This window comes from Schistocerca serialis, chromosome 6 (genome assembly GCF_023864345.2).
Source record: "Schistocerca serialis cubense isolate TAMUIC-IGC-003099 chromosome 6, iqSchSeri2.2, whole genome shotgun sequence".
NCBI lineage: Eukaryota > Metazoa > Arthropoda > Insecta > Orthoptera > Acrididae > Schistocerca > Schistocerca serialis.
Window position 1 is genome coordinate 479,919,877 of NC_064643.1, and position 15,588 is coordinate 479,935,464.

The following is a 15,588-nucleotide window of genomic DNA, read 5'->3' on the forward strand; positions in this document are numbered from 1 at the left end:
CCAACTGAACTCCACAATGAACCAGGCGCCACGTTAGCGCAAAGTGCTGTTCGCTTGGCTTCAACGTATTCAAATTACATGCATATCTCTCTCTCTCTCTCTCTCTCTCTCTCTTTGCGCTGAAAATAAAAGCGCCTATCGAGATCCTTCAGCGTCCCCATTCCTCTGTCGCCCTAAGCTATGGGCTAGAAGGGATGGCCGTTATTGCTGAAACAACCAGTTTTCGGTTATATCGGTTTTTTCAGCGCCAGTTTAACCTGACTGTCAAAACTGCACAAAATAATTTTTCTACGATCACTTTTTACGGTTTTTTATTTCTGAAATTTCCTGAAGTAAACGTAGATATCGATCAAATATTGACTCCATCAGTTTCGAGATATAAAAAAATCTGAACACAAAATTAAATAGAAAAATAAAATAAAACTTCGTCCGTCTACAGTTCGCTGCTTTTCTCGACAAGTTATTGAATGGTTAAAAAAAAAGTTGCCTGTATCCTCGTCAATGATTCTAGTGTTTTGAAAGTCTGCTCAAAAATAATGTTGTAACATGTACTTGGGCTTCAAAAATAACAGTGCTAAAGGATGAAAACTAAGGTAGAAGTAATATTTTTCGCGTTAATTTGTCCATATTCAAAGTCTACATGTAGATAAGGCATATTATATAGACACAGGCAGCAGATCACCTACTTTCTATTTGTATAGCAAACTATGAATGAATAGTTAAGTTTTAAGTATTCTCCTTATATGTTGGAAGTTTGTTGTGGCTCCTCGCGGTTTTAATCTTTTAAAGCAAATGGAGTATGGTACATCACTGATACTGCACTTCATAAAATACTTCCAGGCCAGGGATTGCGCCACTCTGTGACACAACTGGTGACCGGCGGCGACAGTGAGAAACTACAAAATAGATAAGATGGGGCAAGTTTTGCACATTGAAGATACACGCATACCATCTACTGTGTCACGCCACATGGAAAAAGTTACGTCATTGTCTCAGCAATGCTGTATCAATTCATACACTATGTGTTTGTTACTTGTTTCTGTCGACATTGTTATTAAAATAGCACTGATCACTTTTTTCATTTTCTATTGAAAGCCAACGTTTCAAATCACTAGAAATGCTACAAATAAAAATTACTGATTTTTAATAAAGGTTCATTTAAAAATCGAAACTTTTAGCACTGCTCCTATGGCTAATTGAGATTTCGGTTACTAGCAAAATATAAAAACACTTTTTATAACAAAGGCCACAAAATATGGAAAATACCAGTTTTTCAGAACTAAAATACTGGTATCAGTTTTAACTGGTCGGTTTGTCACATCCTTTTTTTTGTCTTTTTTTTTTTTTTTATTGGGCCTCCTTCCTCCCCTATAGCCCTACCTTTTCGTCTCCAAAATTGCCGCCATCCTCGAGTGTCATCGCAGCACGTACAGCAGGGTGCTTTTAGTAGCAAGACTTTTTGCCATAAAACGAAAATAAAAGCGGGGGCATACTCTGCAATGCCTCAGGGGGCGACGACACATTACTCAGAAAGACACCTCTCTCTGCAGGTGTGAAGCAAATGGTGATTTTAGAACTAAAAAGGAAGAAATAAATAAAGACAGAAATGAAGGCAAAGTAAAAACAGGGACGGCAGCACACACAAAAGAAAAAGAAACTGGCGAGATAATCCCATCGCCCATAGAATTAACGAAGGAATAATCTTCTAAGATAGATGGCGTGTTTCCTATGTTTTCAATAATGTTTTGCAATAATTTTTCCAATTGCGAATCTTAGGTATAGTCAAGTCAAAGGTTGTTGCAAAGTCCGATTGACAAGGATCCAGGGGTAAACCCAGGCAATTCCCAGACGAGGTGCCTTAGTCAACCCAGAACACCTTTTGATATCCATGGATCATTGCAACTTTCAGAAATCGTGCAAAGGTAGTCGTATAGTTCCGAGCAGATTCCGCCAGGCGATGCTGGCTCCACAGGTAGTCCATGAAAGAGACACACCATTGCGTTACGTCTTGGTCGGGGGTGGGTTTGAATATCAGGGGTAAGGAACCAGTCGATGGACACATTGTCTGGTGTCGTCCCAACGATCAGCGCTATAAGCACACGTGCAAGGTCCCACACTTCTGTGACGTGGGAGCAGAGGAGGCGATGCTCTCTGGTGTCGACGTCACCACATCGGCCGCAAGCAGCCGTCCTTAGTATGGAGTCTACCCGGCCTATCAGTAATTTCGGACCTGCTCATTGTCTGTAATATTAATGAGAAGCTGCCGCAGTTGGCCGCGAGTAAATTTTTCGGGATCACATTCCGCGCTTGCACTGCAGGATGACATTTCGCAATACTTTGAACCGGTACGTATCTGTACTAACTCACGTGATAAAGTTAGCTGGCACTGTGTCAGGTCAGCAGTTAGCTTTGTCGAGTAATACAAAGTATCAGTGAGTGTGATGTTCCTTAGTGTTTACAATAACTCGCCCGGCCGCAGCGCTGAGGAGGGTGAAGCGGTGACAGCTGTCACTGCTGCCCCCTGCCGTCAGGAGGCGGCACTAATTAGCGCGCACAAGATACGCGGACCGGTACCGCACCAGCTGACACCGCGGTTACCTTGTTAGGCAGGCGGCCGACATGTTTCACACGCCGCCTTATCAACACTCACTCCACGGGTCTATCTCTAAGCAGCTCGTACCCTGCTCATAACAACAAAACTTTCTTCTCCGCTGTGAAGTGCTCAAATTTTTCAGCTGTCAGCCGTTTTATGTGCCACATTGTCACCTCGGCAACTCGACGAAAGGCTATAGCAAACAATATGATCCCTGAAGGTCACGTTATTTTAAATTTATGTCGTGCGATGATCAACTCCTGCCACAGACCGAATAATGATTACAGCCATTCTCCGATGTAGAATATAGGCTACATACCCTTCTCTGGAAGGTGAAGCCGAACTCCACTGACAAAATTTAGGTAATGGTTTAGGGACATTGTGGCATAAGTGAGCTATCATCTTACTTATCTGTAATGGTATTCGTGTAGCGAGAATAATTTTTCGTTGTGTTAAATAAATGACTTTCTTTAGTGCGAAACCCTCGTTAACCCTTTCTGTTTGAGGGATATTTATTGTCTTGTGACAGACGCAAAACATATTTCTCCGCCTTTACGTGTCGTATATTTTTCAGATAAGACACACTCTTTTAGAAATATATTACGAAGGAAGAAACAGATCGACATTATATTGGGATATTCGCTTGCGATCTATTGTACTGAGTTTGTAAGATCAAATTATTTTGTGTGCGCTCCAGTTCATGTTAATTTCTCCAATCATCATTTGACGAAAAAAAATTGAACTTGAACTTGGCAGTCAGCCGACAGTGATGTAACCACTTCCATAGGCAGATCTTGAACATATTTGCTTTTCATCTTAGCACTCAATAATGTTGTTGTGGTTTTCAGTCCAGAGACTGGTTTGATGCTGCTCTCCATGCTACTCTATCCTGTGCAAGCTTCATCTCCCAGTACCTAATGCAACCTACATCCTTCTGAATCTGTTTAGTGTATTCATCTCTTGGTCTCCCTCTACGATTTTTACCCTCCACGCTGCCCTCAAATACTAAATTGGTGATCCCTTGATGCCTCAGGACATGTCCTACCAACCGATGCCTTCTTCTAGTCAAGGTGTGCCACAGATTTCTCTTCTCCTTAATTCTATTCAATACCTCCTCATGAGTTACGGGATCTACCCATCTAATCTTCAGCATTCTTCTGTAGCACAACGTTTCGAAAGCTTCTATTCTCTTTTTATCTAAACTATTTATCATCCACGTTGCACTTCCATACATGGCTACACTCCATACAAATACTTTCAGAAACGAATTCCTGACACTTAAATCTATACTCGATGTTAACAAATTTCTTTTCTTCAGAAATGCTTTCCTTGCCATTGCCAGTCTAAATTTTGTATCCTCTCTACTTCGACCATCATCAGTTATTTTGCTCCCCAAATAGCAAAACTCATTTACTACTTTAAGCGTCTCATTTCCTAATCTAATACCCTCAGCATCACCCGATTTAATAATGGATAGCACAAAATATATCTGGAAACAAGAGTTCTACGCACCCTTTCTGCGGCAAACTCTAACATCAAGACGGCCGAAACGTGGTTCGGTGTCCTGTTAAATAGTTTTCCACAGGTATTTTTATTGTTACGAAATTTATCTTGGGATCTAATAGTTAGCATAGAATGATGTACAGCAAACGCAATACGACGACGAAACGTACGCGGAAAATTTTTATCGGCTACCGATATAAAAAAAGGTCTGACTCGCAGGAAAAGAAAATGCCAACGGATATTGCTTTTTGTTCTCGTGTTTTGTTCCAATTTTAGTTGCAATTGCGCGCAGTTTGCGCTCAAATATTTGAAAGCTTTTCAAATCATCAGAACAGTGTTTATTCGCCATTCAGCGAGAATTACAGTCCAGCGTGAAAACCGTTTCTGTCGCTCGCATGGGGCTTGCGGTAATTGTGTTGTGTAGATCATGTAAATATTTGAAAAATGCCTCGTCATTACTTTTACCATATAGTCACTATTCAATGATGTAACGCTATCGCAATCATTCTGTGCGCTGGCAATTGTTAGGCTCACAGTGCCATACTCTGTTGATTAACAAAAGTCAGTTTGCTTTTACTAAATATTGCCTACTCGTGAAATAGCGCGTATGTGCAATGACTTTCGCGCCATTTTCGATAACAAATGTGTTTGGACGGGACCTACAAGCCTTCGTCGTGATGTAATTTTAGTGGATTTTTCGTAATTGCGACACGGTTCGTTCCAAAATATTACTACATAGAAACTTTATTTCCGCAGATTGTTAGCTTTAAGAGCTTGAAGTAATTGTTAATAATTTATGTGTAAGTTTGTTGCATGTATTGTTTCGAAAACTAGTTCTCCAACACGCAATATAGTTACTCACAGCAAGTCTCAATGAAGATTTATACTAATCTATGAGAAATAACAGTAATTCACGGTAAGTATTTGATTTATAAACATGGTATTTTATGCTGAATATCTGCTAGGAGCATTTGAAATGAGATATTGTTCAAAAATGGGATATATTGTAAAACGTTCAGCAGCAGTTCAGTGGCCACTAAACGAGGCAGTGAATAGTAATACGGTAATGAGAGAATAAAGATTACTAAAGACGTGAGGTCGTCCAGGACAGCGGATCTTTCCTAGACGTTTCCCACTTCTTAGAAGATAGCTCAGGTCAAATCGGTGTACAATAATGGTAGCAGAACCCGTCCACAAAATTTCGGTTTAGTGTTATTGATATCCTTCGGTTATATGATCCTAGAATATCTCTGTGGCTTAACGCAAGAAAAATCACTATCAGTTTTTCAAGAATTTGAGAGACGTTACGTAATTGGCAACGAAAATTTTATGTGTAAGAGTAACCAAAATCTAACTTTGACGGGAACGACTGAACATGGCTACTGGAAAACCGATGTCATATCATAAACACGGAAGTACTTCGTGCAACAATAGCCAGTGTATGCATTGGTGAAGGATCTTCCATGTTTTTCACTGCTAGAACAGCTGAAGTCGTTGAGGTCGATATGTTCAGTGTCTACTGCAGTCGCCAGAACAGGAGTATTAATTTCTCTGTCATGCTGATGAATATACAGTATTTCAGGAGGAAAAATACTGTAGTAGTAACTTGGAGGTTATAAATCATAAGTTCCTCGCAACCTGTCGCACCAACGCGAAGGCCGGATCCATTCATGCAGCTTTAAAAAAGAACACAACAGCAAAATTTGATGCACTTAGGGGCTGGGCTAATTTGATCAGATTAGTTCCCAGCAAACCACCGATAAATGTAGTCAAACTTTATCGAACAATTCTTAATTTCAGTGAACTTCTTCGTCAATGGTGTATTTATAGAAGAAAAACCAATTTGGAACGGTCAATTCCTTGGCTGAAGATAAAATGACAACAATACAGGTGTTACTCACCAAGGGATGTACATTATAAATTTTTCTTCAGTCCGTAACAGGCTTTCAAGATAATAAATCTTACAAGAAGAGGCAAATACGCGGTGAATCATGACTTGCAAATCATTCACTCGACACCTACATGATTATCTGCAGAAAACGTCAGATATCTGCAGTCGTTAATCCCCTTTATACACCGATAGAGCTAGCAGTTTTATCAGATCCCGTTGCCAGACCGTCCATGAGACTGTTAGATTACTTAACAAATGAAAACGATGATGAATAATGTTGCAGCGTAACGTTTTGTTTTAGTTTTAAAACCTTGCTCCGTCCTTCTCAAAAATGGACTAATTCACGAAGTGACGATTCCTTAAGGAGGATGCCTTCAAATGTTGTAACATACAGCACTATGTAACATTGTTTCTCTTCGTATCATCGTACGAGGGTAGAAGTGAAATGTACAAAATTCACAAATTGTAATTACGGAAGTACTTGATTTTATTACATTGCCTAAAACAACAGAAATATACATTTAGTCATCAATAAATTTCATTAAAACTACCAGTGATAAAAGTGCTATAGAACTTTTAGATAGCACAAATAACAGTATTAGTGTCAAATATAAAGCTACAGAGTAAAGCATTAGCAACATCAATGACACTGAAACTTTCCTCTAAATTTCGAGCTCTATTCCCGTAAATCAGATTTTTTGACACTGGATGTTCTTGCTTTAAGCCACAAATATTATGAGCTTCTCCTAGGCACCAGCGTCGATGACGAAAAACATCGTTCATGCGAATCCCAACTCAAGCTTTCCTCACATGACTTTCTGCAAGTCGTTCATCAGGGCAATTAGGTAGAAGCAGTATTTCTTGACTCCCAAAAATCATTATCCAGTACCACACCAACGCTTAGTAAAGAAGGTACGTTCATATTCAATTCGTGATTGAACTGAAGATTTATTGGTAGGGAGAATGCGTCGCTTTACAGTGGATGTGGAAGTAACGTCATGCTCACCGCCTTGAAGTGTGTTGACCTTCATGCTGTTAACATTGTATGTTAATGATCTAGCAGACAATATTAATAGGAAACTCAATGTTTTGGTAAGTGATGCAGTTGTCTGTAATGAATTTTTACTTTAAGAAAACAAAAAACTGTACAAATATCCAGTCATACATTGATTATATTTCAGAGTGGTACAAAGATTTGGAATACGCTTTAAATGTTAAAAATTGTAAAATTTTGCACTGCAGCACGCAATAGCTCACTATCCTATGACAATGAGATATAACTGGAATGAGTCGACTTCTACATTTATCTGTGGGTAGGATTTGTGGGAACATGAAATGGAATGGTCACATAGGCTCGGGTCTAGCTAAAACGGGTGACAGGCTTCGGTTCATTGGTAAGATTCTGGGAAATGCAGTCACTCGACAAACGGAGCTGCTTACGAAACACTTGCGACCCATCTTAGGAGCTTGGTCAACTGTAAGGAACCCACATAAAATAAACGAACAGGGAATATTGATCATGAATTTTAAAATGTTTGTTTGCTTGTTTGAAAGCTTCATGAAAATGTTGAAAAACCTGAAGTGGCAGACACTTGAACAATCGACTCAACCATCCACAAAAAGCATACTTACGAAGTCTCGAGAACCAGTACCCTATGCATGTAGACCAGATTATACCAATTAGAGAGTGCACAGAGACATTTAGGGAATCATTCTTGCTGTACTTTAAACGTAAACGTATCCGTGAGCAGACACTAATATGTGGTTCAATGATAAATGCTGTCTGCCATGCACGTGACGGTGGTTGGTAGAGTACGGATGTAGTCGTAGGTGGATACGTACACTGCAGAGAGAAATTTGGTTCAACCACGAAGCAAAATTAACTTATTTGAGGAAATTTATTCTTTTTCGCAAATAGCTGTGAAACTCCCAAGACAGAAAAGTAGGCGAGATAACGAAGATGGTGTGCGGATCAGCTAAGAAAGTGAGTTCACTCACAGTAAACTGAAGCAAGTCCAAAAGAATCACGGGCCACCATTTCAACTTTACTTCGGCCAGTGCCTTTCTCGTACCTTCACAGAAGCTTTTCTGCACAGTCAAAGACTCATTCTGCAAACAGTCTCCTAGGTTGTGGCTAAGCCATTTATCTGCACAGTCAAAGACTCGTTCTGCAAACAGTCTCCTAGGTTGTGGCTAAGCCATTTATCTGTAACATCCTTACCCCGAGGAGTGTTGGTTCAACGAAGTGTGGAGGAGACTTGTCAGGTAGGACAGAGGTGCTGGTTAAAAGTAGGCCTGTGGGTGCGGGTTGTGCGCTTTGCCTGCATATCTGAGGTGACAAAAAGGTTCTAGATTTGAATCCCTGTCCAGCACACGGTTTAAATCTGCAAGAAAATTTCAAAAAAGCTCACATTCCGCTGCGGAATGTAAGTTTCATTCCGGAAGTTAAAGATGTACCTTCCGCAATGTGAATGAACCGTAAGGATAAGATTCTCAACAGTGCGTGGTTATGAGCGCCCACAAATTCAGACGCTGTCACAGAGATCTCAAAGGAATCACATCCATCTAGGTCCACAGTACGCAGCAGAATTTTGTAGTAAAAACGTCTGGAAAGCAAGAACCCTATCATAACTCAGGGAGTCTTAAGAAATTTACTGCTAGTTATTTGTGCTAACATGAGAGGGCTCGAATTAGATATGCTCAGTATTTTTGTTGTAATGCTACATTCATTTCAGCTGTAGCAATTTTTTTTCTGTTGCCTTCCCTCCTATTTTAAAAATGGTTCAAATGGCTCTGAGCACTATGGGACTTAACATCTATGGTCATCAGTCCCCTAGAGGAACCCGGGCGTGGGAAGCGAGAACGCTACCGCACGACCCCTCCTATTTTAATTGTAGTTATTATGTTGAGTAGGTGCACTTCAGACCTAAGGTCGAAATTGACCAGTAGTCCTTTTAGAAAATTACTTGGCTTCGATTGGTCGCGATAACTGAATTCAAATGATATATACAATACCCCAACCCGGAAATCAACTTCTGCCACCCCAAAAGTAACAAGTAATCAATGTAACACTGTAAAATACAGCAAAAAAACCACAAAATTCGATCAAAATAATATTCAAAAGTCCCCAAAAAATACTTATTACAATACGTGAAAATCCAGTCCATTCCTAACATACGTTCACTACCGAAGTTCTTGTATATTTATGTCTTGTTCAATTACTACTTCCTACGGGAGAGTGATGAAAATTAATAATAGGTTTTTTAATTACCTTAAGCTGCTGGTCATGAAGCTCAAAATCGGTACTTAATCAGCTCTGTATTTTCGATAACTTCCAGGAATTTCATTTGGTTAATAAATACGTATCAAAAAAATTAAAACAAGGCAAGACACTTTTAGTTTTACATTAATCAATGCTGTATTTTTGTCTAATAGTAATTAATGCAAACAGTGAACATTTCCCGATCGTTATTGACAATCATTTTTATTTACGTCTTTTGTTAGTATTAATGACCATAAATATAATACTTAATATTTAAAAAATGTAATTTTTTTTTCCAATTTACTTTCTTCAAAATGTAACCTTACGTGAAACCGAATCATGATATGAAACACGTCAAACTACACTGCCGATTCTTCACAACCATTTCTTCTAACCCGTCACCTCCTCTGTCTTTCCCCTCCTCTCTCTTCTATAATATCCATGTTGATGTCTCGTTAGTAAGAAGTAAGTCGTTTTTAGTTCATCGTCCAGAGCTGTCCTCCACCGACAAAAACGAGTGTCATTCGTGCGATGTACGAATTTCTTATTCCGTTTCATGCTGAATAGAACCTATGTGAAAAAGGTTACAACTTGCCTTGAATTTATGGATTCTGTGGTGCCCGTGAAGAACAAATGGTTCAAATGGCTCTGAACACTATGAGACCTAACATCAGAGCTCATCAGTCTCCTAGAACTTAGAACTACTTAAACCTAATTAACCTAAGGACGTCACACACATCCACACCCGAGACGGGATTCGAACCTGCCACCGCAGCGGTCTCGCGGTTCCGGACTGAAGCGCCTAGAACGGCTCGGCCACACTTGCCGGCCATTGAAGAACATATCTGCCGGCTTGCTGTTTATTTGAACGGATCAAACACGCCCACGTCTACATAACTCAATACCTGCGTTCTTTTGACGAATAATCTTATCTACTGATGGTATCCACAGAATACAATATATTAGGGTGCAGCAAACCACTACCACTCGACCTTCGAATTAGAACCAAATGGTGTCATTGCGCCAGGCAGCAACTGTTAACTTCGGCCATTAAGGATTTTGAGCATACGTGACGGAGTAATGCATGTAAGCCAGCAAGTCTCCCTTACATCTGGGCTGTCACTTGATCTCTTTTGGTGTTCCGACGCCACGACAGGGGGGCAGTCTGGCCTCTGTAAACAGGCAGAAACTACGGCTTCCTCACCCGTTGTCCCCTCTGCCTGCACCAGAACGATTCGCGTGCCTCTGCAGCTGTCAGTTTTGATTGGGTAGACAGCGGAACCTCCTTTATACGGAGTAGATGGGGCCATAGACCAGCCAGATTATCAAAAATCAGGAGAATCTGGAAATGTAGAAAAAATAGAATAACACGGATCATAAAACACAGTCGCTTCACTTATTTTCATGTACTCATCAACACACATTGAGCAAATATTTAAGAAAATACAGTGAATTTACACACTGGAATAATCAGTTTCTTGAGGACCTCATAGTTGTTAACTTGGCATACTTTTCTTTGTGATCATTATGCAACAAAAATCTTCAACTCGTTTCTCGTTATACGTCCATCAGACACAGTTCAAATTCCGACATGACATGGTTTTGACGAGTCCTCCTTTAACCATCTTATGCAGTGCATCTAAAAAAATGCCAGACGTAAAGCCCATATGACACACATGAAACATGATGCCCCAAAACTTCAGAGCCGACCAAAACTTCACGATGTAAATGCTTCATTGAGACCCATAAATTACAGAAAAGCACCCACATACACCCTCGCCAGACATTCTTGACTAATACTCGCGCAGCGGTATAAAACACAAAATGACAGGACAGTGAAATCACAGAACAACTAATGAACCACTTTTTAAAATCGGCATTGTTGCAGCGACTACTGAAGATGCTTTAGAATAAATCAAAATGTGTTTGGTCTTAATAAGACGTTCATTACGGTTGCAAAATATTGACTTACAGCCAACAGGGGACAATGCAGTATAGTAAAACCCAATGTTAATACGAAGGCTATTCGTTTATTAAGGTCCGATCGGTCGCGAAATGGAAACCACAGTTAAAACCCAACGAAGCTCTGCATAGGCGTATTGAACGATACGTTTCGTACGCCCATCGATCGCGTCTTGTTTCTCTTGTCAGTTCTGAGCACGCAGTGAACAGGTGAAGAAGCCTAGAAAACAGTCTCTCCCACCAAGTATGAGTGCTAGCTGACAGATTATTTCATGCAGCGCACATAACGTAACTGTCACACATTTCCGTCTTCATGGCAATGAAAACACTCGTGCAGCGTTTTCGATAGGAAGGGTTCATCAGCCATCATAAAGCCCTGGTCTGGCTCTTTCTGAGTTTCATTTCTGCTAACATGAACCGCTGGCGATGTAGACAACTTTTTGGCACAGACAACGATCTGCAGACAAGCGTAGAGAATTTGCGGAAAGCACAGGCGGTTGCCTTGTGTGATGAGGATATTGGAAAGTTGGTACCACACTATGACAGACGTCTAACTCGGTGTGGCGGTTATACAGAGAAGTAGCTGGAATGTATAGCTAAATTTTGCAAATGGAGCATTTTTTACTTTCACTGTGGTTTCCATTTCGCGACAGATCGGACCTTAATATATGAACAGCTTTCTTCGTAGTTAAGTGATACCGTGCCAGGACCGTCGTGTAGCGTTTGGCTGATTTAAAAATTTAATGATTGTCATCGGCATTGCTACCACTGTCACTGTAAGAGTATTAAAAAAAGATCTAGATTAATGACTGCGAGACAAATGAGGTTCCACAGTATTTCTATATAGGCTAAATGATGTTCACAGACACTGTGATACGTTCCTACAGAAGTAGTACTGGTCTAAACTGGAAGAAAGGTTCCTGTTTATATGTGCGCAAACCAATACGTGTTGAAATATGGGCCTTTTGCTGAAATATGTGCCTTTTGCTCCTGCAACAGAATCCTGAAGATTGGCAGTTGACAGCGTGTACTTTATTTATAAATGAAGTAGGTTCCACAAAAGATTACATAGTTCATTACCACAATTCCCAAGCAGATAAACATTATCGAGCAATCACAGAGGTCAGGTATCAGCATTTCTTCCGTATCAGTTTATCAGCAGGAACTGTTGGTTACAAACTCATAGGCCCGTACACGTTACCAAAAAGATGATGAGATTTGTGCACGATGAACTGACAGCGCTACTGAAGAAAGTATTACTGTAACGTTTCATAGGCGATGGATTAGTTGGCGGTGACTCGGTAGTATGGCCTTCCCGTTTACCGGACCTAACTCCGTTGGATTTCTGCCTTTGTGGACATTTAAAGGCATTGGTGTAAGCACAACCCGTCGACAATGTGCAAACGTTACAGGAGCGAGTGAGCAGTGCATGTTACGCAATCAGATTGGAGCCTGATACATTTAAAAAATGTGTGATTGGCAGCAAGAAAGGACCGAGAGTTGATAGGATTCTGGTAACAACATGAAACACTGCTATTGGTTTCCGGAAATATCGTTATAGGAACTTCTCTTCTAGTTGTGACCAGTACCACCTCCTGTAGGAATGTGTGGTACCTTGAGGCCTAGATGGCAGGACACTTATTAGGGCATCAGGGGATAACTTCCACAGCACTAGAACGACCAAAAATTGTAGGGGGAAGACAGAGATTGGAACGTCTCGCTGAAAAAAGTTGGTGACGATGGTTTTCAGTGCTACTCTGAGACCGTCATCGAAGACGAAGTCGTGACAGATACTAATTTGCGAGACCGGCAAAGATTTCGTTTCCAGTGCCAATTTCTTCGTCTCAAAGTAGTACTTAAACCCGTCATTCTCAATTATTCGTTCAATTTATTGCAGTTTCAGTGTTCCCCACAATTAAGGCACCTTCTACTACTGTGAAAGATATTCCCTGTTTTCTTAAAATAGGTCACTATCGTATGCCATCTTCCACACACACACACACACACACACACACACACACACACACACACACACACACACACACCTTTCCTCGCCAATTCTCTGGAGAACCTCGTCATTTCACATTTCGTCAGGGCACGAACTATATTCAGGAGTTTTTTTCCGGACGTATTTCGTTCCTAACCACGAGTTACTTTATGTAAGGAGCAGGAGGAGAAGGACTACCACTTGAAATAGATGGCCCACATCTTTCTGGCAATGAAGAAGTGGGCAATTCCATGTACTTGTCGTATCAGCTGAATCTAGTCTCGTGTCATTTTGACCTTGCGGCAAACCAGGCTTCGAACTACGTAACCTTTATCTTCCTGAAATGAATTCGAAAGCAGATTTAAGTGTAAAAGGGTATGGTTTTGCTGCATTTTGTTCTTCCTACCGACGAGGCACAAAAATTTAATGTGCCTTCCTCCCCGTGTGTACTTTTTTGTGTATTACTAATTATTTCTTATTATAGAAAGTGTAATAGATGTTGTAAAGAAAGAGGGGAGATTAATGGTTTAAACACAGAGACTTCTGCGACCACCTGTATTCATTAAAAATGTTCCGGGTGTACTGCATACCATTAAATAAAATGCTTTAAAATAATAAATTAATTTTGGCCATTTCGGAGCAGCATTCCTTACACTTACTATTATTTGAGTATTTTAAGTTTTTTGTGTGAGGACGTGGCAGTACATAGCGATGGTTTTTAGTGGCACTTGTGAGTTTTGACTTAAAGGACAGCAACATGATGTGCAAATTTCGCGCTAGCGCGAGTGTGTATGAAGGCGTTATCGGTGCGTTTTTGTTTGTCGCTTTCAGATGGATTTGCAGGGAGCGGGGAGCGGAAGGTCCATCCGGAACTGGCGGTGTCCCGGGGAGCTGTGCGGAGCACCGGCGGTAAGCTCAAACAGGGAATCTGCGCGCAGCACCCCTGTAGCTGACCAACCCTCCAATGCTTGTACACCTGAAGGTAGAATTCCCTTACACATTATCTGGCTATTGCGTGATACTGGATCCCTCTTGGATTCATGAGTGAGTGTAGTGACAAGAGTTCTCTGTAACCCGACGTCTACGTTAGGATAGGTGGTAATTTTATTGTGAGTTGGTGAAGCCTATGAATGTGAATGCCAGATAACGGTTGTGGTAACAGACTGAGCTGTTGCGTATCCTAACTTTTACGTTCGCAGCATATTTAACGCACTTTGCCATATATAACGCACTTTGCGTCATAAAAACCAATATTTAGAAAACCTATATTGGGTAATGGGAAAATTTGCGACGAGTATTTTGATGCTCATCATGTACATATATCGCACTTAAACTATGAATAATGCAAGCGGAATCCACTTCGTAACTTTAACCAAATGCCGATTACATGAGATGATGATTCTCTAAAAAAGGTATGAAATAAAATAAGAAAACAGATCGTCAACAGTGACAGTGTGCTAAGATATTGCTTGAGTGTAGTTTCGGCAGCAGGAGAGACGACAGTTCATTAGTCTGAATGTTTCCACTTTAGTCGTTGGAGAATTATGTTCAAACGTGTGTGAATTCCTAAGGGGCCACTCTGCCGAGGTCATCGGTCCCAAGACTTAGGCTACACGCTACTTACACTAACTCATGCTAAGAACAACAACAACAACAACAACACACACACACACACACACACACAAACACACACACACACACACACACACACACACACGCACGCCCCAGGGAGGACTCGAACCTCCGGCGGGAGGGGCCGCGCAATCCGTGACATGGCGCCTCAAACCGCTCGGCTACTTCGTTGGAGGATTATGGACCCACGGACAAGAGGGAAGAATACCTTGAATTCTGTGATACTATTTGTACTCGCTTTTGCGGTGCTCCAATTCGCCTTTTGTCAGGTGCTGGACATCAGTTACTGCTTATTTGCAGTACACATTCGATCAAAAAATGGTTCAAATGGCTCTGAGCACTATGGGACTTAACAGCTGTGGTCATCAGTCCCCTAGAACTTAGAACTACTTAAACCTAACTAACCTAAGGACATCACACACATCCACGCTCGAGGCAGGATTCGAACCTGCGACCGTAACAGTCGCACGGTTCCGGACTGCGCGCCTAGAACCGCGAGACCACCGCGGCCGGCACACATTCGATCAGTTTTCAAAGAAACACCTTTTCCTACATCAGACGCTTAGCAGCAGGAAAAACAGGCACGAATACGGTGATTGGCGAATGTCACACTGCAGGATAATTCCTGGGAATCCTCAAGCATTTGAAATACCCAAATAATCTACAGACGCGTTTATTTTGTTCTAGGGAAAATTTAATAGAAATATTGCATTGGCACAACTGATTATTATTTTCATGCCGTTCTGTAAGAAATCAGT

General features: G+C 40.9%; 1 protein-coding gene across 1 annotated transcript in view; it reads left to right on the forward strand.

The window, feature by feature from the left end:
* The window catches only part of LOC126484942 (uncharacterized), a 330,159-nt gene that overhangs the window by 91,474 nt on the left and 223,097 nt on the right, over positions 1–15,588 (forward strand). Inside the window, exon 3 of the mRNA XM_050108543.1 lies at positions 14,030–14,107. Within this exon, the coding sequence (XP_049964500.1) occupies positions 14,030–14,107 (78 nt within the window). The remainder of the gene's footprint in view (positions 1–14,029; positions 14,108–15,588) is intronic.